We start from the raw sequence: 25,839 nt of genomic DNA, 5'->3' as shown, positions 1-25,839 counted from the left end.
AGGTTGTTTTTCAACTCCATGAACACGAGCACATGGGCCACTTGATGGTATGTGGTGACCACTGTCCATAGACATTGGCGATGTAATAATATGTTACGTCCCTTGTGCTCTTAGTTATAATGGCTAACTTTAGCTTGTTAAAGTATTGCTGTTAGACGGTAGAATGGCTTATGAATGGCTGCCTACCTAGATAGACATGCTCAAAACCTTAACCTCAAGCCAGTGCATGCTGTGGTTCTGTACTATTAAGGGCTCATAGACATATGTTCTCGTAGTTCTTAAGATATTACTGTAACAAAAACTTAATAAACCAAAAACATATCGATATCGACATTAACATCTTTTTAAATCTTTAGTGTAATATTATATAATAATATTGACTATGTTATTAAGGAGGTTAGTGCGGGCAGAACTCTCCAAACAATAGTATTCTTACGATCTTTAGAATTATTAATACATTGTCGCTATGATCGCGGTCTTGGTCCAATTTGGTTAATTTCGATGCGGTAATTCTTTGATCCGATTTTAGATATTATAGTACTAAGTATAAAAGTCACTAATTTTCTTATTTTTTTGTACGATCAATGGCATCTTAATCTGTTCAGTTTTTATTAATCAAGATATTACGTGTCACTGGAAAATTAAAAGATTTATTTGTAAAAATATTTTTGCTCGATTTTTGTTTGTTTATATCATAACTCTTCATTTCGTGCATTTATCGTTTGAAAATTATTATGATAACATATATGACATTATTATTCGCCATAAAAAATCGATTGTAGAACAGTCTATTATAATTCAGTAAATAAAAGTTAAACCCAATGTGTAGTGGTATAATTTTATTATATTATAAACACATATAGTAAAACTTAAAATTAAATCTTCAATAAAATAAGCTGAAGTATTGAAAATCTGACAAATAATAATTATAATAATACACAATCTTATATTAAGCCTGGTTTGGTCAAGATTTATTTTAGAATATAAAGTAAACAAGTTAAGACCAAATCCTAACACCTATTCCTATACGACGTAAGCCCGCAATAGAACAGTACAGCTCTATACATACCCACACTAAGACGTGGGTAAGGGTAGGGCTTAAGAGCTTTTATCGATTGATCACAAACAACAGATATTTCTCAGAAGTCAATACTCGGTCTGACTTCAAACTGTATAAATTTTACCTGAATGTAAAACGGTACTAGAATATTATCAAACACAAATTACTTTACAGCGAATTCATATAGCTTAATATTATAACTTGAATTTCCACTAAGCTTTGAATTTGTTGTTAAAATAATACCATAAGTAAAGTTTATAATTTTTGTAGATTTAACTCGGTAGCGTTCAATTTCGGAACCGGTAGTAGCTCTTGACGATTAAAACTTGCTATTATAAAATACACTGAATGTCTAAAAATCAAAATCAAAATATACTTTATTCAAGTAGGCTTTTACAAGCACTTTTGAATCGTCATTTAACAAACTATTTAAAGTAAAGTTACCACCGGTTCGGAATGTAGATTCTACCGAGAAGAACCGGCAAGAAACTCAGTAGTTACTCTTTTTCAACATCTAGAGAGAACAATATATTCATAAATTATTAAAATATTTTTGGCTGATCAATTGCAAACCTTTCACAAATTCTGAAGTCTATGAAAACTCGAACCAGTTTATGATGACGACAATAATTACACACAAACATATTAAATAAACATTAAACACATAAACGCCGCATACTTTATAATATAAATTTATTAATGAATTAAAAATTCGACATTGTTATTTCATATAAGAAGTCATTATGTACCTCACTCTGGAAATGATGATGTTTTATACGTGAATCCTTTAAATGTTATACTTAATAACGGATCGTATTTTGGCATTTGTGCGATGAGTTTAAGATTTTTTTTTTATGTGATATGGGGCAAACGAGCAGGGGGCTCACCTGATGGAAAGTGATTACCACCGCCCATGCACATCTGCAACACTGGGATGCTTGCAAGTGCGTTGACGTTGCTTTTTTTAATATCGACTAAATAGGTACTTATACTTTATCAAGAGCCGAGATGGCCCAGTGGTTAGAACGCGTGCATCTTAACCGATGATTTCGGGTTCAAACCCAGGCAGGCACCACTGAATTTTCATGTGCTTAATTTGTGTTTATAATTCATCTCGTGCTCGGCGGTGAAGGAAAACATCGTGAGGAAACCTGCATGTGTCTAATTTCAACGAAATTCTGCCACATGTGTATTCCACCAACCCGCATTGGAGCAGCGTGGTGGAATATGCTCCATACCTTCTCCTCAAAGGGAGAGGAGGCCTTAGCCCAGCAGTGGGAAATTTATAGGCTGTTTATGTATGTTATGTTTATGTATACTTTATCACTAATATATAAAAAAACAGTCTGTATTATGTGATATTATTGAAGATATGTTATGTTTTGTCAAAACATAAAATCGCAAAGACATGTGACAATTTTGTAACACTAACTACGGGTTGAAATATTATTTTTATAAACAATTTAAATAGCAGATTAAAACAGTTGTTCTAAACATATTCTGCTCTGAGTTGAATACAATATTGGGTACATTTTCGGCAAGAGTACCGCTTCAGCAAATCTTAGTAATTAGTATTCCACAAGTTTGACTAATGAAAATGCTTAAATGTTACGAAATTTGAATGGTTTAATTTAAATAATCATTTACATGCTTAGAATATAAAACAACTAGTTACTTTTAAAGCTGTAACGTTTAGGTATAACCTGAAACACGGCTGATGAAATTAAACGTTGCATCAGGTAGGCAACAATGTTACTTGTACTTATAAACAAACAAATATTGGACAACATCACATACATTACTCGGATCCCAATGTAAGTAGCAAAAGCACCTGTGTTATGGAAAATCAGAAGTAACGACGGTACCACAAACACCCAGACCTAAGACGACATAGAAAACTAATGAACTTTTTCTACATCGACTCGGCTGGGAATCGAACTCGGGACGTCGGAGTGCCGTACCCATGAAAACCGGTGTACACACTACTCGACCACGGAGGTCATCGTATGAGCTTTGTCTCTCATTCTATAGTATTAGTCAAACGCAGTTACAGTTACAAATAGTAAATTAATACTACCCGTTCCTTCTTGATCTTGTATATTTTACATACAAAAACCTTTAAAGGTTCCATTGTATCGTTAACATCAATATAATTAATTGCTAATAATATGAATTTATTTACATAATTGTATGGCTGTAATGCTATTTAGTGGTAGTTAAATAATATTATGAGTCCATTAATATAAATGTTATATGTTTCTCAAAGTGTATAGTTGTATTTTATTTATAATATAATAATTAATGTTATTTTAATGTGTCTGATGGTTTTACAATTTCAGTTTCTTAAACTAATTAAACCTAACTCTTATCATGTCTATATAATCTGAAACACGATGCAAGATGTAGTACTAAGTAAAAGTACGATGCAGTGGCTCTCAAATATATAGTTATTTATTATTTACTGTTGTTAACCTTAACGAGATATTTCCACTAAAAGCTCATACTAGTAAAATATTATACTCACAGCTCTATGAGTGACAAACGATGTCCTTCCTTGAAGTCTAGCGCTGATTTTCGCTGGTGTATCTTCATCTTCTCTCTTAGGATCGAACCAGCCGAAGGCTGCACCAACAACCAGAACAGCACCAAGTATCATCAGCGCTAAGAATCCGCCGATCGCAGCTTTAGTCGTTTGTGATATAACCATAGCCATACTGTTAGCACTTATCACCTTTTAATCATAATTAATCACAGGCTCACGCGTTGATACAATAAAACCTCCTTCTGTTTTTGTTAAATTATAAATTCTCACGAAGTTCGCTTCGTACATTTCAATTCCCACGTCATATTTTTTCTCCTATATTGGAGTCAAAGGGACTTTCACAGTTCGTCAGTTATTGGGTTATGAATTAGAACGTCAGTCGACCTAAGCTTTTTTTTTCCTATTATTAATAACGTAGGCTGATATTAATTTAACGGATTTAAGGATTGTTTCAGATTTGCTAATTATCCACTTAGTGGATATGTTTTAATTGAAAATAGACTTAATTTCGTATCAGAAAAAAAATAAAATCAAACGCACATTTACAGACAAGAAGAGCCGTTGCTCTACTTATCCGACCGCCATTATTATTACTCCTGGTGTAATCATTTTAAGATTCACAAATTTGTGACGTACATTTTATTTTGGAAACTAAAAATTAAAATCCCATACAAAATGAAAGTTATCCAAAATCTTAAAAAAATTTACAAATGGTAAATCTTGAAAATAAATTGGAGATATCTTGGACAAAAACTACGCATAGTATTATAACTGAAATCCGTTATTATTTTCATGTTAGTTTAATGGTAAGGATCGGTGAAATTTTTATTTAAATTTGGAACAAATACTCTCATACCCAAGATCCTAATCTTGGGTAACAATGTATTTAGTCTTATTCTAATTTAATTAAAAAAGTCGCCGAAAAAATAATTGAGCGTTGAAATAATTCATATTCTTGGCACTTCCTTTCTACTTATAGATGAGTAAATCCGCATAGTTATGCAAGAACAAATAGCAGTTGAAGCACAGTGATGGAGAGTTTTGTGTTTTGTTGCTTTATGATAAATTACGACGATAGCACAAGACAAGATTTTGCGCAAGCCCGTTTGGTTAGAGATCAATAACGAATCACATATTCTACCGGTGAACAGAAATACCTAAGTATTTCTGTTCACATTACTAAAATGTTATGTTCCGGTTTTAAGAGTGAATGAGTCAGTGTACTTCATTCTCAAAGGAGGTTTCAGATAAACCCATTCGCTCGTCCACCAACCAATTTTATAAAATAAAAATAAAAATATATGAAAATAAAATGAGCCAAGGGAATCATAACAATTCACCTATTTTCAAGATTCACACGAATAATTTTATAAAATTCAAATTAATATTTCGAACTAAACTTATCATTGTATCTATTGAACAAAAGGCCGTAATTTCAAATCGACGTTACTGCTGTTTATTTCGCTTAAAACTAGTAATACGCGAATTGTGGTATCTAATCGAAAATTCTCTACAGTAATTACATTCTGATATATTTACGAGAATAATAAGGTTTTGTGCATGATATATTTCTCCATTGTGATAAAACGTTATTGGATAAAAATAAATAATAAATAATAAATAACGATAAAATTTCCTATGGTTTATAAATGGGGAAAAAAGAAATTGCTACCTATTATTATTCAAAAGAATGATTACTGAACATCTTTACATAGTATAAAACAATGTCGCTTTCTCTGTCCCTATGTCCCTTTGTACGCTTAAATCTTTAAAACTACGCAATGGATTTTGATGCGGTTTTTTTTAATAGATAGAGTGATTCGAGAGGAAGGTTTTTGTATATAATACATAGACAATATATTTAAGTAACACTGATAATTTTAAAAGTTTCTAATGTGATGTCGTAAATTTATACATTTTTTTGCGCTTACATTGGAAACGCTGGCTGAACCCTACTAGATAGATCAAAATAATGTACTACAGAATTGTACACCTCAAAAATGTCTACAAAAAAGTCCGCGATGGTATATGTCTATCTCTTAAACATAGCCCACAATAACATTTTTTTGTCATTTATTTTTTACCACAAATATTGGCCAATTTTCGAAGCGATTTTAACCTATACAGCATTAATCCTTATCCAATTAGGTACCTTAAATAAATTGTGCATTCAATATAGATCAATATGGCCCTTTACAGCATATAATTTAAATGAATATTTTCGAAGATATTACAGTTTTAAAACGCAGGGACATAGCGGTTTGTATTTCCTAATGAGTGAAAACTGTGTGCGTTGTACCTATTTGTTATCACTATATAGTATAAAACAAAATTGTTCCCGCTGACTGTCTTTTCCTGTCTATGCTTAAATCTTTAAAACTATGCAACGGATTTTGATGCGGTTTTTTTTAATAGATAGAGTGATACGAGAGGAAGGTTTTTGTATATAATACATAGACAATATAGTTAAGTAACACTGATAATTTTAAAAGTTTCTAATGTGATGTCGTAAATTTATACATTTTTTTGCGCTTACATTGTAAACGCTGGCTGAACCCTACTAGATAGATCAAAATAATGTACTACAGAATTGTACACCTCAAAAATGTCTACAAAAAAGTCCGCGATGGTATATGTCTATCTCTTAAAGATAGCCCACAATAACATTTTTTTGTCATTTATTTTTTACCACAAATATTGGACAATTTTCGAAGCGATTTTAACCTATACAGCAATAATCCTTATCCAATTAGGTACCTTAAATAAATTGTGCATTCAATATAGATCAATATGGCCCTTTACAGCATGTAATTTAAATGAATATTTTCGAAGATATTACAGTTTTAAAAATTGCGGTACGTAGCGTTTGCGGTGGTACCGGCCGGCCGGTGCGGCGGGAGCGTGCTATAGGCGCGTCGGAGGCCACGGTTCTCCCTGTAGCACTTTGAATTTAGCAGCGATCGGACGCGGTTATTATCGGAGCTCTCTAGCGATTGAAATAACAATCCATACTTCCATACTAATATTATAAATGCGAAAGTAATTTTGTCTGTCTGACTGTCTGTCTCGCTTTCACGCCAAAACTACTGGACCGATTTAAATGAAATTTGGTACACAAATAGTCTAGAGCCTGAGAAAGGACATAGGCTTTTTATTTGGAAAAAGTGCTGTGAAGGGTTGAAAAGGGGGATGAAAGGTTGTAAGTTGTTGAAAGTATTGTCATGTTTAGAATTTTTAGAACTAGAAGCATAAAACTTATATTTTAGGCTGTACACTTATAAAATAACATAATATCATGACACCCACTCGGGAGGGAATTTTGGATATTCTACCCCTAAATGGGTGAAATAGGGGTTGAACGTTCGTATGGGTTTCTTTAAGTTAGAAACATGAAACTTTATTTTTGGGATACTGATTAAAAAGGAGTAGATACGTATTTAAGTGTTTCTAGATAATCTAACATTAAGGGGGTAAAATAAGGGTTGAAAGTTTTTATGGGAGTCAGCCATTTTTTAAGTAACAAACATGAAACTTTATTTTTGGGATACTGATTAAAAATGAGTAAATACGTATTTAAGTGTTTTTTGATATTCTACCAATAAGGGGATGAAATGAGGGTTGTAAGTTTTTATGGAAGTCGTCATTTTTTAAGCTAAACATATGAAACTTTATTTTTGGGATACTGATTAAAAATGAGTAAATACGTATTTAAGTGTTTTTTGATATTCTACCTCTAAGGGGTTTAATAGGGGTAGGACATTTTTTATATAGGTTAGTCTGGAAATCCGTCATTTTTTAAGTTAGAAGCATGAAACTTTATTTATGGGTTACTGGTTAAAAATGAGTAGATACGTATTTAAGCGTTTCTTAATATTTTACGCCTAAAGGGAAAAAGTAGGGGTTCACATTTCGTATACAGGTGTTAGTCTGGAAGTCCGTCATTTTTAAATTAGAAGCATGAAATTTTATTTTCGGGCTACCGACTAAAATGAGTTGATACGTATTTAAGCGTTTCTGGATATTTTACGCCAAAGTGGAGAAATAGAGTTTGACATTTCGTATATAGCATAGTTTGGAAGACCGTCATTTTTGAAGTTAGAAGCATAAAACTTTATTTTTGAGCTACTGATTAAAAATGAACAGATACGTATTTAAGCGTTTCTTGATATTTTAGACCTAAAGGGCAAAATAGTTGTTAACATTTCGTATTCAGGTTAGGTTAGTTAGTATATCATTTTGAAGTTAGAAGGTCGAAATTTTATTTTTGGGCTACCGATTAAATATGAGTTGATTCGCATTTAAGCGTTTCTGGATATTCTACCCTAAGGGTTGAAATTCACACCAATGTGGTATTCAAAGAGGTATTACATTAACGTAACATTTTAAGTTAATTTGTAAATATATTCATATTCTACGCGGGCAAAGCCGCGGGTAAAAGCTAGTTAGTTTATATTTCGATAATAAAAAAAAAATTTAATCATGTAAGATTATTTATTTTTCTTTAGATATTTCACCCTGAATACTTCATAACAGATAAATAAATATAGGTATTTTTAACTTATCAATAGAGTTGATTATAGACTATGTTTTTTTATGAATAGAAAAATCAACATTGAGAAAAATACTATATTATAATTTAAGCTCGCTTTAAAAATTTACTTAAAACTACATAATCACAGACGGATACATATTTCAATATTATTACGTTCTCTTGGACAAACAGACAAATAGAGTAAAATAATTTATAGGTATTATGTGCTCATGTATATTGGACATAAATTGAGCTGAAATAGCGCAGCGCTACAAACACATATGTATGTGCATACAATCTTACTACAATTGAATTTTCCTATGCTTAATTTGTGCTTATGATTCATCCCGTAATCGGTGCTCGAAGAAAACATTGTGAGAGAGCATGTAGTAGATAAAAAAACGCCACAAGTGCGACCAGATCACAGATAAACTTCCTCAAAAAGAGGAAAAGCCTTAGAGCCAATTTGCTACAAGGGAACTTAAACTTTAGGAAATATAAGTTATTATTTAAACCCTCAATTTACGATCAAAGCCAGGAGATTGATAATTCGAAAATATGTCATGATCACTAATGGTATATTAATAAAGTATACATAATATAATTTAAATCCCAAGAGCTTCATAAACATTGTCATTGACCAAGGACCAAAGGTGTAAGCTTACCTTCAAGTGACCTATTCATGATGTAAGCAAGCCGTAATAATACCATGTCAAACAAATTAATTTTGCCAAATACATGGAAAGATTATTACTTGATTGTAAGTGGTCGCCTGTGACTCTAGGCAGTCTTTTTAGCCCCATTCTTTTAACATGATAGAAAATTTACCCTTTATGTGGAACATTACAATCAACTTAATTTGTTAGGCTGTCTTGGCAGGTACCACCCACTATTTCACATATTGTACCGCCAAACAATACTTAGTATTTTTGTATTCCGAAAAGAAGGGTAAATGAACTATTTTAACTACAGGTAAATGGGACATTTGGTGGTGATTAGGCAATATAAAGGACATTTAATGTTTTTTATCAGCTTGCCTACTAATTTAAATTTCAAACAAATCTCTTATATGGTAAAAAAATTGATTGTGGTGATGTTAGTCTTAGTATAACTTTAACAAGAACGATATACTCGGTCACCTCTTATGATTCATACCATTGACTTGCTTTTATTTACTAAAGTACATAGAAGTCGTTTCATCGTTAAATACCGAAAGCTGCACTCAGATTTGACCCTGAATTTTTAATATAGGAGTTTAAATATAAATAAATATGAGATGTTACCATCAGTAAAAACATACACAGAAGTATATTCAGATATACTTGATTTGGATTGCATACATTATACGAAAATGTTGAATAAGAAGTAGGTATCCATACAAATTTATTACAGTCTGAATGTACGAGTACTGCTCAGCCCACTTTTTGCTTTCGAGTCTAGTGTGTTAAGTGGGATGATATGAGTGGAACGCGGTCGTGGAGTGAGAATTTTCTCGTCTCTAGTTAGCCATTGGGTTCTTTTATGAATACAAGCTATGTGTTCTGATTTTACACGTTAATAGTAAGTTTTTTTGAGGACTTGTTCTTAATAGACAGTAAATTTTACTGTGAAGGGTCAGATCCCAATTTTAACTTTATGAATAAAGTAGTTTATAACAAAGGAATACAATTTGAGGAAATCTGAATGTGACGGACAAATCTGCCATGTGTAACAAGTATTGGAGCAGCGTGGTGGAGTAAATTCCAAGCCTTCTCCCCAAAAAAGAAGATATTATAGCCCAGCAAAGGGATATATTTTTTTCATGTTAAAGATGGCAAACAAGCCGGAATCTCACCTGATGGAAAGTGATTACCACCGCCCATGGACATCTGCAATACCGGGTGTGCAGTTTTGCAGGTACGTTACCGGCCTTTAAGGAAGGTGCCCAAGTCGTATCGGTTCGGAAAAACCGCCGACGGAAGCTGGTTCCACAAAGTGGTTGTGCGAGGCAGAAAATGTCTTAAAAGTCGCGATATTGTGGATTTTTGGAAGCTTAGATGGTGCGAGTGAAACTTTGAATTTTTACGAGATATCCGAAGGTGAAATTCAGCAGCCGGGACTAATCCAAAAAATTTCTCGGAACATTCTCCGTGAAAAAATTGGTAGAAGATGCAGAGTGATCTAACATCTCCACGCAAACCCAAAGGCTCAAGTAAATCGGAAAGGGTTTGATCGTCGATAATTCGAGCCGCTCTGCGTTGAACACGGTCAAATGGAAGAAGCTGGTACTGGGGAGGACCCGTCCAGAGATGAGAGCAGTACTCCATGTGAGGCTGAATTTGCACCTTATATACTTTTAGGTGTTGAGCCGACGTGAAATACTGTCCTGCAATGCTGAGCACACCGAGCTTTTTTGATGCCAATTTAGCTTTACCTTCCAATGAAGAAGCTCACTGATATTTACAGGCTGTTATTATTAATTTACAATAAATACATTATATGGAGGAAAATATATAAACACATAGTTTCCTATTTTTTTCTTCTTTTTATTATTTATATTATAGTAACGCAGAATACAGTAAGAGTACCATGTACACAACTACATACATGATGATGGCTGACAGACTATCGTTAACCGTAACGGCTTACGATTCAGTCTCACAAGCTGTGCTAAAATATGTTTCATATAAAAAAACTAATGTTGTTATCATGTTTAATGAGACAAAATTTTCTGATAATAACTACTCTATCTTGTAATTGAAAATTGTTCGACATAATGGCTGTCAAAATTTATAACGATAAAACATTGTGAGCGGGTTAAGCTAATTAATCGCAATGCCTACGATAGTCATCACCGTTGGCCATCCTAATCGGCTTATGATAGATTGGCTTAATATGAACTTTCAAGAGGGGGGAATCCCCTGTTTTGAAAACGTAGAATATCATCTTCACTATCGAGCTTACGGAGTAACCATGAAAGTTACGTATTCGGACATTACATGCGGAACCAAAAATTGACTTCAATAAAATTTAATAACCCTTTTACAAAAGTATAGTTTATTCATTTATTTTTTATATACATTATTTACAACAAAAAAAACATGCACTTTAATTTCTTTATTCAATAAACTAGCATTATATTTACTTATTGACTAAGATCGGTTCGGAAAAGTAAATATCCTGCCCTCAGAAAAACCGGCGGAACAAACTCAGCGGAGTTTTGTATATGAGTCTTATAAATGATACCAGGTTAAGAATATCATTTTTAGCAGTAGTATTACTTGTACAGACAACTGTCTTTACCGTCTATACTAATATTATAAACTATAGCTATATAACTATAGCCGTCTCTTTGTCTGTCACTCTTACAACCAAACCAGCCAAACCATTGAGCGAAATTGTTCTAATTTGGTATGAAAGCATAATTTAACCTCATAGGCTACTTTTCATACCTAACACATGTTGAGTAAAATAACATCGATAAGCATAAAACTTTTATTACGTTTCATTGTATTGGTTGTTGTTGCTACCACTTATTATTCAGCAGAGAAATTTTATAAGAAAACTCGAAAAGTGTATTTTACCAAATAAGTATAATTTAAAGCAGTCTAGAGTCTGGAAGCTGAACTGTGTTTAAGCTGCGATGTCTCCGAGAGCCCGTGAAGTTCTAGAATCTGTGTTTAAACTGTTTCCGGCCGTGTCAAATTAGCTGTCCTATTTCATACTGAGAGTACGAAAATAGACAATGTTCATGTGTCATAGACACTCATATAGCATTTATTTGTAAATTTTGGTATATATTTTGTAAGAACAGTTTATATCTCATATCAAAGAGAGAATTCTATTTGAATGGACTTGGTAATTTTAACGTGGGTTGAATAAAAAATACGTAGGTACATCGTTATATAAATTATCACGCGTCGTACACAAAATCATTTCAAATTTTTAAAAATACACTCTGTTTCAATGGATTGAATTTAATTTAGATTTTTTACACAGTTAAATTAATTTTATTTATTTATGAACACTTTTAATGGACTAAGTGGTCGTGTTTCGTTTGTAACAGCGAAAATTGTCAATCATTTCGTATATACACTTTATAAAAATAAACGATGCTTGTTTTATCGAAAGGTGGCTGCAAATAATTTAATACATTTATCGAAAGGTCACCTTTCGATAAAACAATTTACACATTTATAAAAATCCTGACTGATAGATACGAGAGGGTTTCAAAATGTACTTATTTTTTTCATAAGATTTGTGAAAATCCTAAAACAACCATAGCTTGAAGTCAGCTTGTTTATCGTGACAAGCTGACACACTGAGGCAAGCTCAAGCTCAATACCTCACATGAATCTTTAAACCCACGTACTACTTCAATAATCACACAAACGTGGTAATATTATTCTATTGGCACTAAAATGAAATTGCTTTTGAAGGATGTAAAGTGTTATAAGACCTTACTATGTTGCATAACATAACATAATCAGCCTGTAAATTTCCCACTGCTGGGCTAAGGCCTCCTCTCCCGTTGAGGAGAAGGTATGGAACATATTCCACCACGCTGCTCCAATGCGGGTTGGTGGAATACACATGTGGCAGAATTTCGTTGAAATTAGACACATGTAGGTTTCCTCACGATGTTTTCCTTCACCGCCGAGCACGAGATGAATTATAAACACAAATTAAGCACATGAAAACTCAGTGGTGCCTGCCTGGGTTTGAACCCGAAATCATCGGTTAAGATGCACGCGTTCTAACCACTGGGCCATCTCGGCTCATATGTTGCAGGTTAGCATAAATTAAGATAGTAAAGAATATTTCATCTTCAAAATATTTTTACTCGTTTATCCAAAGTTATCTAATTATACAAGTAATAAAGAAAATTAAGTAAATCGTTTGAATGTCCTTTAAAACTTTAACCGTTAAAGTAATGGTAAATGGGAATGTTTTACTTTGAAGTAGTTTGGTCACAATCAATTACTTTCTAACAAACTTATTTTAAATACAATTATAAGGGAGAAAGCTAACGTATCGTGAGGGCTGACGCCATACGCCATACGGGCAGGGAGATACAAAAAGACATATTCGACCTACTTTTAGTTGTAATTTAGTTTTCGGTCATCACCGCATCTAACAGTTGTTCTGTTTACTAACCTCAGAACTTTGTAAATCTTAAATACTATTCATTTAGAAAATCCAATAGAAAATAATAAATATATATTACTGGAATATTTATTTAATAAAAAATAAATAAATAATAATAAATATTGGACAACATCACATACATTACTCTGATCCCAATGTAAATAGCTAAAGCACTTGTGTTATGGAAAATCAGAAGTAACGATGGTACCACAAACACCCAGACCCAAGACGACATAGAAAACAAATGAACTTTTTCTGCATAGACTCGAACCCGGGACCTCGGAGTGGCGTACCCATGAAAACCGGTGTACACACTACTCGACCACGGAGGTCGTTAAAACATCATGAAAAAAAAACTGTTTAAATAACACACAATATTATTTATTTATAGTATCTTTGACGCCTAATAAGTATAAAGCAATGTATATTTATTAATGCCCCATAAACAAGCAAAAGCAATAGCAACGCATCCCCTTGTTCCATAGGGGTTTGTTACCCTTATAAAACAAGGGGGTGTTATAAATATTATTGCACGCCCTCGAGACCACGAAGTCGATTCGATTAATTTTTTAATTTTTAATCTTCAAATTCATTTCACAAACCGTGAAATATCTTCACGATTCACGATTTGTTATCATCATGCTATTCTATTAATGTGTTTTATGGATGTGACGTTTTTTTATGGCGACAGTAGGTGTCACCTGATAACGAGTGACCACAAGCCCCACAGATATTAGAATTGTAAGAAATATTTACCATTCCTTACATCGCCAATGCGGCACCAACCTTGGAAACCAAGGTTGTCTTCTGTGCCTGTAGTTACGCTGAGTCACTCACCGTCAGTCATTGGTAGTAGAATATCTGAATATCTAATGTTATGCTTATGTTATGTTGGATTTGAACTGGTAACTTTTAGTTAAGATTCGGACTTTCTATCCATTAGACCATCGCGGCTATAACTTGCTTCCTTATCACTCTTTGTTTGGTAATATGACATATGAATAAACCTTTATAATTACATAGAGTATATCAATAGTCAAGACTTCCAGTATCCTGAGGTATACTACCTCCATCCTGCGTCTGTCTACATTTAAATAAAATAAAAGAGAAATCCACATTAAAAACACAACAGTCATTTTAAAAAGTGCTACTAATACTAATGAGTTAGAATTATAAATACTGTTTGCGAACAGTAGAAAACATGTTTGTACGTCAAAACAAATACGTACAAAGCGAGGTCGGAAAGGAAGGACAGCACTTGACGTGTATTGAATGTACAGGGAACTTGATAACCTAGATGTTATGAAAAGTTCTAATAAACAGCAACATGACATAGATATTCCTACACATTATACTACCAAGTATAATTGGTACTCCATTTTTAACGGTTTGATTGTGTAAAGGTTATTCAGAAATTGGCTATATTTAGGCACATATTATGTGAATGTGTGCGTCTTTTATTTTTACTCGTAAGAAATCCGTGCTTATAAAACATTAACACATTTTAATATTTTTAAGCGCGATTTTAACGGATTCGCCATTTACACGGGCGATCTTTTTTTTCTAAAGGGAATTGTTAACCTTGAATTGATATCTATATACACATATCAGTGACTTTAAAAAAATACAACATTAGCTTAGTCTCTTATTAACAGAAGCTATTGATACAATCAAAAATAAATATTACCGATATTTGCCTTTCTTCAAAAGAGTACAAATCTGTGTAATTTGCTTTTCTTAACCCTAAAAATGAGTCGTAAGTTATTTAAGTAATACAAATTAATATGAGCATATTATTTACTGAAAAAGCTATTTAATATATTTACATAATATCTATGAGAAAATAAGGAACGAAATTTGACTCCTACATAATTATATTGAAGGTTATTGCGTGAAATGAACGATTCATTTCTCGTTAACCAATCATAGCTTTTAAAAATACCTAATGATTAATATTCATAAAAATTCTGTATGAATTTCGCATAGATAATTAATATTTAGATGTATATTTTGCGCTCGTATAAAAACCACTTATGTCGTCACGCTTCGCCAAATTAATTAAAGAAATTATGATGTTTAATCCAATATTCTATAAATTTAAAGAATAGTTTTCATTTGTTTTTTTGTAAGTAAGGTATATTATGTTTAGTATTTATATAGTGATGGTGGTGTCGTCATGATCAATTTCGGTTAAGGCGGTTAGTCTCAAGGGAGACCAGCCAATTACGCAGGATATATAATATGTATCCAAACACATGGTCACTCCATTACCTCACTCTCATAATCTGACGGCGGATAACCTGGTACAAATACAAAGAGCTCAGACGCAGCACCAACTACAAGTGCTTACGAAAGTGTACTTACTTCCAACTTCTAGACTACGACTTTTCATTGGGCCGATCTGGGAGTTTTTTTTATTTTTTTTATTTTATGATCATAGGTCTACAATACAAGATGACATATATGCATATACTATATACAGTTCTAGTGTAGCTAGATAAGCTATGTAATTATCTACTTGTAGAATGTCTGTATAAACACAGCTGCTGTTGTTAAGGCAGTCTCAAACAATATTCAAATTTGAAATATAATATACGAGATTTGTAAAATGAAATATATTAAAATTTTAATATTCATTCGTTTGTAAACTAACTACTAAAATTAAATAGAACATAGATTTCAAGCAAAATTGGGTCAGACTTTTTTTTAATTTAATTTTTACTATAAAGTACATATTATGAAATTATGTTGAAAATATTTATTATCTAAAAATATATATTAACAGTATGAAAGTAAATATATAACTACATATATATATGTGATTGTGGTAAGTGAAAAGTTTTAAAAAGATCGATATTTGTTTAATAATTTCGGAATCAAAATCAACACGTCCTACATCGGGTTACATTCTATGACAGCTGTCTAGTTTCATCATACGTACAAAAAATAAATCCTCTATTAAGGAGGTGTAACATTACAATAATTAACCTATCTTGAGTGTTGTTGAGTTTGTTTGTCGAAATTGTTTAATGATTTTTCAAAAATAATGTAAATAAATAAATATATAAAAACATACATTATTTGAGTAAAAAGGAATTATAATAATAATATATGTATTAAACCAAAATTAAGTTACTTCGGGTATGCGTAACAACACTATTTCCATATCAAACGCCCATGAGATTGAAGTCGACCGAAGCTCTAAAATAAACCAGTTTAAAACAAATTAACCGTTACATGTAGAATATCTATCCTTTAATCTATCCCTGTTGGAAATGAACAAATGAATAAAACAACACAGTCGTTGAACGGACTTACGTTATCTCGAATTACTTTATTAGTAGTAGCTAGCACCTAGTGATGTAACGTTGACTTGTAATTCCGTCGGGTCGAGGTCAGACTTGCTTTATTGTGATTACATCTATTCCCAACTAGTAAATGTCGAACAAATCCTATCAGGATATATTGGACGTTTTAACATGTGTCTTGATCAGAATACATATTACCTTTTACACGTATTGTTGAATGAACTAATGAAGATGACGCAAATTAAATTTTGCCTTCTGATGAGTTTTACATTTAACAAACGTAAAAATAACTCATCTGTTCGATTGGGTTTATATGGTCTGAAGATGGTGCGAAAAAAAATATGGAACCTAATTTGACATGATAACGTTTAACCATCCAAAAAAGTTGTTACGTTTTCCAGCAACCAGAGAACAAAAAATACGCGTCAAAAATGTAACCATCGACGCTCTGGAGTATTTTTAAAGGTAAACTGGACGTGTATTTGTCTCCTAATTGGCGCGATGCACTATGCGATCAACACTAAAGCCCTACGGATTGCTTTGATCTTGATAAATATTTATATGAACTAGTAGAGTTTGTATGTTTTTTCAACTTACAAAGTTGTGTTTTTAGAATCTGCAGGAATATTCTATAAAATTGGTAAGAAAGAATTGAAAACATAAAAAAAATAAGATTCCGTATCCTCTGTATGCGTTGCATTCCATTATATCAAATATTAAGACACCATTCTTATAAGAAGACTTGTTCTATTCATTGTGTTTATTAATGGGTTGAGGTTGGCTCATTACAAGAAAAAAGTGTACAGTATCTCATTGAGCTACTGTAGTTGTATTTGAAAGTAAAGTGTGTGTGTGAGTTTGTGTGAGCTACAATGATCTAAAAATATTACAGCACTATCACAGCTAGAATGCTGTGTATAAAAATATATTCACATTATATGAGGATTACATAAAAATAGTCTATGAAATATATGGGGGGGGGGAGTGTAGACCTATAAGTAGTTATAGGTTGTTTAAGTTGTACTAATTGTGTTATATAAATATACTGTTGAAATCCTGAGAAGTGATTAGTGTAGAAACACGTAAAAAAAAAATGGTGATATTTTGATTGGTAACCTAACCAATTTTGTTAGCAACAATACAAACCAGTAATTATTCACACAAGAATCCTCTCATTTCAAAGACAAGGCTATCTGGCTACTCCACAACGCTTTTCAAAGCATTTTAGTGGCTTCTTCAGGATGATCGTTGTTCGTTAGATGAATTACAAACAAATTGGGCACATTAAAATTGAAAATATTTATTTTCCGGTTTTGAACTTGCAGACTTTTGCAAATCGTGCTATCTACTAGACCAACTTGGCTTAGTTGCTAATATTCGAATATATAAATGAACAAGCATATTGTACAATGAAGCCATAAACACTATTAGCACAGTGACGTAGCATTCCCGGAGTAATTTAACCGTCATTACTACATTTCTGAACAAGAAATAGGTTAGTGGACTCGTCCCATTATTACCGGACAACTTCCATTGACTTCAATTCGGCTTAATTTATGTTTATTCTACTCACTGGCTCGTTATTCTAGAGAATAGTTTATAAGGGTTTAAGTCTCGGGGCCCTGAATTTAAATCATGGGTCAGAACAACAAAAATATTGAGTTTTTGATTTGAACGTCTATTGGCGCGCCCTTAGTATTTTGTCATCATTCTTGCTTTCTGTGATGAATATGTGAATCTCTATGTATGTGTGAGTGTACAAAAGTTTTCATATGAGATGTTGAACAATAAATTTGGACCAATATATGTGCAAATATAACTTGGTGGTAGGGCTTTCGCCACTCATCAGATATTCTATCGCCAAATAACAGTACTCAGTACTGTTGTGTTCCGGTTTGAAGGGTGAGTGAGCCAGTGTAACTACAGGCACAAGGGCATGACATCATAGTTCACAAGGTTGGTGGTGCATAGGCAATGTAAGGAATGTGCTGTAAATGAGGTGTCATTATTGTAGATAAGGGTATTAAAAAGACAAGCTCTATTGGGACCGGATTCCTCTATGTGTATGGATATGTATATCCAGAAGATCAGACAAGAAGCTTCAATCATGTATTAGTAACAACGAATACTAACTTATAAGAAATTGGAACAACAAAGAATACGCCAAAATAGAAACAAGTGGTTTTATATACATATACAAAAGGTTAGTGTAATTTTTACACCAACAATAATATTGTGTATAAAATAATAGAATATACCGAGCAATTAATAAAAATAGGGTGTGACTGTACTGTGGGAGCCACTGCCATTAGGGAATGACATGAATACGCATTAAGTTTTTTCAATGAACGTAATTGTTAGATAAAATAATAGTATATTACAGTCAAACTGTTAATTCTAGTTTTTGAAACGCTGATCGAAGAAAATTACATAACAAATGTCACTTAAATCTAAAATGTAATTGGTACTCCTCTCTTCTCGAGGAGATTATATAGAGCTTGTATCTTGTATAATGCGTTGTTGGGTCCAAATGTGGTATAATTTAATCTGAAAATTGCAATCTTGTGAAATTTTTGAGTCACCAATATAATTATGTTTGTTGATGCGATGAAGTCTTTTTCAACAAATATAGTGTCATTGTTACTTATTTTGAAAACAGTATCTTAAAAGAAGGCATAAATTTGATACCTTTTTTTTGGCATAGCGAGCAACTTACTTAAGAAATTAACATAATATGGTCGACTTAGTAAATAAAATTAAACAGTAGTAAGTTCTGCCTGGAAATTTCTATTCCAATACATGGCTATGCATAAGTGTGACGGAGGGGGGGACATTGAGGAAAATTGACTCAGTACTAGAGCATTGTGCAAGACCGTCCGCGTAGGTATCACCCACTCATCAAAATATTAAATATTGTAAAACAGGCACAAATGAGTGTAATGGTGTAATCTATCGGCGGAGGTGGTCCATTTGCCAGAATGCCTAAATATTATCAATAAAATATGAAGACTAAAATCAATAAATGTAATTCAAATGTACATAATTAAATATCAATTACACAATCCTTTTAATCAAACTGTGTTACTACTCGCGATTACAAATCTTCGCCTGATCGCGTTGAAATGGCATTTTTGCGCCATAATTATTATACTCAATCGAAAATTGCTATCGACATGATAAACTCATGGTTGAGACAATTCATACTAGTTTTATTACGAGCGATCGTTGTTACGATCGGGACGCAATAATTTACTTTCTTATCCGTTAACCCGATCTGCTGAGTAAGATTCGATCCTACAAACTATAAGACGATGCTATATCTTGGGTAAAGGAATTCGAGACAAGCAGTGTTTGAATGATTGGACATTTTTTTTTTGTTTTAGGGTCAAATTTATAACTTGCTATAAAGAAACTATTAACTTTATCTATAGACAAGCTATAACCTGCCCCCCATGGTGAAAAATTAAGAGAAATGACCAAGTCACATATTTTGTCTATGATGTAGAGTTTGTGAAGTTAGGCCTTGTGTAGTGAGGGTGTGTAGAGTTTGTTGGCTCTACAAGAGATAGATAGAGCTGATAATGTTTTTGACAGAGCGAGTCATATGGTCTTGTCTTGGCAACATTTTATTGTGAAAATGTTTTTGTTGTCATGGATACATGATATCGGTGATGATATACGCGAATATCCCATATAATTTCCGATTTTGATTTTTTCGCTTCACTCTTTAAATGGTACTGTAAGCGGCTGGGATAAGGATCCTTCGCCTGTTAAATTGAAGAAGGCTTGAAGCTTATTTCACTAGGCGGCTCGAATAAGAAGACACACGTGTGACAGAATTTAATTCGTTATAGATTCCTTTACGATGTTTCCTTTTACCGTTTTAATGTATCACGCATATGAAAATTTTAATAGTAATTGTTGTGTGTGTGTGTTTGCTAGACATACTACATATTTCGATTTAATTATCTGTAAATATCTGTATATCTATTTATAAAAAAAGGTCACCCCGTCGTCTGTAGGCTTGGATCCTTTAAACTACGGAACGGATTTTAATACGGCTTTCATTAATAAATAATGTTTAGATGTATAAAACATGTATATTATATATAGAGAAAAACCTTTTTCTATTTGTTTTTCATACTAAAGGTTGATTATAGTTATATTAATAATAAAAAAATGTATTTATTTCGTCAATGAAACGCTTTGTTGTCGTTTATTTTACTTCATATAAATCCATATCATATCAACAAATAAACAATTGCGAAGTTTCGCATGCGTTGCCGAGCGTATGATAAATTAGTGCATGAATGCTATTCACAAATAATATCTAATACAGAAATACCCAATTCAGTCATTAGCCTCTCAAACTAGTGTCACTAAAAATATTTACGTTTATTATTTAAATGAACGTAAATTTAGAATTGATTCGTTTAGTAGACGAAACCTAATTGGTAGCACTTAAAACAACATTTAATGGAAATTAAAACGATACGATATAAAAATCGTTTCTTTGAAATCTCGTACTAAATGAATTTGACTATTTATACTTATATAACTTTATCTGACTGCAATTCTTTTAATTTTTTTAGCATTAGCAGCCTGTAAATTTCCCACTGCTGGGTTAAAGACCTCCTCTCCCTTTGAGGAGAAGGTTTGGAGCATATTCCACCACGCTGCTCCAATGCGGGTTGGCGGAATACACATGTGGCTGAATTTCGTTGAAATTAGACACATGCAGGTTTCCTCACGATGTTTTCCTTCACCGCCGAGCACGAGATGAATTATAAACATAAATTAAGCACATGAAAATTCAGTGGTGCCTGCCTGGGTTTGAACCCGAAATCATCGGTTAAGATGCACGCGTACTAACCACTGGGCCATCTCGGCTCCCACTGGGCCATCTCGGCATTCTTTTAATATTAATATATATTTTATTTACATTAAAGTACTCGCTTGTTATTGAAATATCGTTTTATTAAATGTTTAATAGAATAAATTAAATCATAAAACATATTCTTAATTTAAATATTTTGTTTTGTTCTGAATAAATAATTTTTATTACGTTACTCTTGTAAATAAATATAATTAAGGCCAATATCAAAATGTCATTATATCTGTTCGTAATAATTCATTTTGTAATTAATAAAATCAATTCTGTGTCTATATTAAATTAAAATTGGAGGCTTTGATTTTTCGCAATTATCTTTAATTGTAAGTTTCTGATGAAGAGAATGGGTTATGAACATAGATTCTGATTTCAGTTAAAGCAAACCGTAACACGTAAATTTGTTTATCACATTTTCCAATACCAATTGAGATTATTTGCTATTCCCTCACTCTCATACCTCGATTGGTCAACAATTCAACGCGACCGACGAGAGACGAGGTGAATGATGAACGGGTTTACGACGCACAGGACTTCAAACCTTGCCAACTTTCATCTGTTTTTCTATAAAAAAAAAAACTTTTTTTATAGAAAAAACGAATCCCTTTTTTGTCCTGATGTGGAGTTTCATCCCAGGTTTTTGGCTACGCATTCACATACGCTAGCTATTTGACGAACGAAGCAGTCGTGTAATTACAGGTACGAGAGCCATAACATGTTTGATCCCGTGGCTTGCGGCAAATTTCTGGTTGAGGATTTTTTTAGATCGATTTATAGCAGTGCCTTTATCTATAGGCGAATGTGACCACATAACTCATTTTTACTTGGTTTATTTGCCTTACAAAATCAATAATATTAAATTTTACATAGAAAACCTCCTTTTTGCGTAAAACTGTTAAATTTTCTTATCGTAAAACAAGATTTTAATGTCAAATTATACAGCAAATGAAAAACAACTTTATAAGGGTTACTGGGCCAAACTTACTTAAGTTATAACCGTTTTTTTATATTTCCACTTAATTCGTGTTAAATTCACATAAGTTATACTTAACCACTCTTTCAGACACTCGTATGCGTGTAAGTCGTTTATTTTAATCGTTTCCTAAGTCACTAAATATTAGGAAAACTGCCATACATTCTGTATTTTGTAATTTATTACAAGTTTTAGACCTGATGGGTCACTGATTAGAACAGGTTTTAATCGTGATTTATGGGTTAATGTTGTCGCTGATTTTCTTATCTATATATATTATTATCTTGAACTTAGTTGTTTTAAGTAATTACTAATAAAATATATAACCTTAAAATCTTCAGGTAAATAGTTGCACTCTATATTCTATCATTCTCATTGATCAGCTGAAGATATTTCAGGCGTAGTAGAATCATACTACGTCAATTGGAGTGTCAGCATTAGCAACATCCAAATATAAGGCTGTTAATAAGAATGTTCTGTCAGAAAAAAATCAATAGATTTTACCAATACCTAATACTGAGTTCGGACCTATAGTATACTGGGTAGTAGGAGTATGTGCAATCCTATCTGGATAGGTACCATCCACTGATAACATATTTTACCGCCAAGCAATACTTACTATTGCTGTGTTTCAGTTTGAAGTGTGAGTGAGCTAGTACTTAAAGGAAGTAACTAAATACTTAAAGGAAATAATATCTTAGTTCCCAAGGCACATTGGCAGTGTAAGGAATGATTTTTTTTTTTACGGTGCCATCGTCTGTATGTAGTGGTGATCACTTACCATTAGGTAGCCCATTTATCTGTACGCCGACCAATGTCATATCGAAAATTTCTGAAGTAGGTCAGTGTTAAATAAACACATTTATTTTAAAAGAACCGTTATAATATATACTTATCACTTAAATGGCCATCTCTAATTATAATCAGAGTATTCCAAATATATAGTTTAGTGTATACCTGTTGCAAAACTTTCCATGTTACGGGGAGAGTTTACATTGTGGATTATAATGAAAACAAAACATTCTTTAACATCCTGTTGAAGCACAGATAACAAATTATGCACCCCAACATTAACTCGCAAACAATGATTCGAATCCGTGGCAAAAAGTCGCCTCGTACGCAAAACAATGTATGGATAAAAAACAAAAATTGTCAAACACATTCAGTGTATTCCGACTACTGAGAAAGCGATTGATTTTAATTTATTTTACAACGCCAATGTGCCACCAATATTGGGAAATAAGATGTGTCTTACTGGCTAGTAGTTACACTGGCTTACTCACCCTTCAAATGGAAAACAACAATACTGGGTACGATTGTTTGGTGGTAGAATATAAGGTCTGATAAGTGGGTGGTACCTACCCAGACGGGCTTGCACAAAGCCGTACTAAGAAAATGTCTAGTGTAGTATCCCTTAAAGTTTTAAATCACCTCGAGTAATCAATTGAAACCAAAAAAATATATATATTACTAACAACTCAAAATAAAAATCGCTAAATATGTATTGATAATTTCATTTCAGAACTTAATTATTGCAAAATGTAAGAAAACCTTCTGATTTGAACGAAACTTGAATATGCAAAATAAATTGAGATCTAAAATAGCAATTTTTATGGTAAACGTGACCACAGATGGTTTACTCCGCTTTCTTAATAAAAATATTTAAGATTCCAGATTACGATTTTTAGAAGAAAAATCAAATTTATCTCGTAAAGGATCACCGTAATAGCACGGACCCTAATTGAATAACTTTTGAATAAAAATCATGTTACTGAATTTTATATGAAGTCTCCTTCGTGAGATTTATTCCGGATTTATTTAAAACGTATAAAATACTAACTGTTCATCTCGACTTTGTACGGTTTTTTACGTCGAAAGTCTTTATTTTTAAAGATTTCATCCCAAAGCATTTTATAACCCATTACTGAATAATTAAATTATACAACAAGTACTGAAATGTGAAAATTAAGGATCATATTATAGTATATGAAATAAAAGCAAACATCGCCGGGTCCCACTAAATCTAAAAACAATTCAAATGACGGTATAAGTATAAACAAATCATCAAGAGCCGAGATGGCCCAGTGGTCAGAACGCGTGCATCTTAATCGATGATTTCGGGTTCAAACCCAGGCAAGCACCACTGAATTTTCATTTGCATAATTTGTGTTTATAATTCATCTCGTACTCGGCGGTTAAGAAAAACATTGTGAGGAAACCTGCATGTGTCTAATTTCAAAGAAATTCTGCCACGTGTGTATTCCACCAATCCGCATTGGAGTAGCGTGGTAGAATATACTCCAAACCTTCTTCTCCTGGCTTTAGCTCAACAGTGGGAAATTTACAAGCAGTTAATGTTATGTTCAATCATCAACATCGGTCGAGTTATTTCGGAAGAGAAAAACGAACACACGCTCTCAAGAATTTAATGTAACTAAACGGAGTACACACAAGGAAAATAACAAAATCATAAAAGATTCATGGCTCAAATCAACATATGGTGATTCAAATGTAACATATTGTTATCTGTTCGTAATAAAAGTAATTTTCTTTCATGAATTTCGTTTGAATGTATGACGTAATATTACAAAAGTAACTCATTTATGTAGACTAATTTGTATGTAAATATACATGAAAAGATGTAACTATTACAAGTTTTGTAAGCTTAATTGTATGAAGCCAGCAAGTGGGTAGAACTTCAATGGCTACTCATTTCGGTTATTTAGTTTTTATTAGACTCTTATATTACGCGGCGTATTTCCTCGTTCATAAGGTGTCAGAAAAGTAAAGTTAAAGCCGGTAATTGCTCCTCTACTGTACGTTGACCTGATCTACTTTTAAGGAGAATGTTTTAAAAAAATAATCGCAATTATATTGGAGGACAAGAGGTCGTCATGTTAAAATTAACTTAATGGAAGTAAGAGATTTTAATGGTCGATGAATAAAACTGTAATCATTGAAATTATGAGAATACTAAACAATTTTCTTATGCCTCGATTGTTGTAGTCAGTTGTTTTTATTTATAAATAATTATTATGATTCATAACTACATTTTTATATAAAAAAAAAGTGTGACGTGTGATTTTATTTTTTTTCAAGTCCAATTAAAATTCGGACGAAACTCCGCTCCTGTGCCTCCAATTATGCGAGTAACAATGGATTTTTAATCGATTTTCAAATAACAAATATAGGCGTGTCACGATTTTTGATAACCGCTCTCATTTTTATATATATCGACTATAACGAACAAGCTCGAGTAATAACGGGAGGTTAATGATTAAAATACAAACATGGTTTTTCACAAGAGTTTTTTTTTTAAAACCTATATGGATGTTTGCGAAATTACTGGTGAAATATACTTACTATTGATGGGATACCTATCCATGAGGTGTCATTTGCCAGTCCGCTAT

At 32.6% G+C, this 25,839-nt stretch overlaps 1 protein-coding gene across 7 annotated transcripts in view; it reads right to left on the bottom strand.

Moving 5' to 3' along the window:
* LOC113394008 (collagen alpha-1(XXIII) chain-like) overlaps positions 1-25,839 on the bottom strand; it is a 66,730-nt gene that overhangs the window by 32,853 nt on the left and 8,038 nt on the right. For 3 of the 7 annotated variants that reach the window (XM_064217390.1, XM_026631171.2, XM_026631174.2), the window contains exon 2: positions 3,585-3,986. In XM_064217390.1, the coding sequence (XP_064073460.1) occupies positions 3,585-3,773 (189 nt within the window). In that variant the 5' untranslated portion in view covers positions 3,774-3,986. The remainder of the gene's footprint in view (positions 1-3,584; positions 3,987-25,839) is intronic. The other 4 variants (XM_064217391.1, XM_026631172.2, XM_064217392.1 and 1 more) reach the window with 2 other exon arrangements.

Source organism: Vanessa tameamea, chromosome 16 (assembly GCF_037043105.1).
Source record: "Vanessa tameamea isolate UH-Manoa-2023 chromosome 16, ilVanTame1 primary haplotype, whole genome shotgun sequence".
NCBI classification, from domain to species: domain Eukaryota; kingdom Metazoa; phylum Arthropoda; class Insecta; order Lepidoptera; family Nymphalidae; genus Vanessa; species Vanessa tameamea.
Note: the sequence above shows the minus strand (reverse complement) of the source record. Positions and strands in the feature narration are given on the sequence as shown.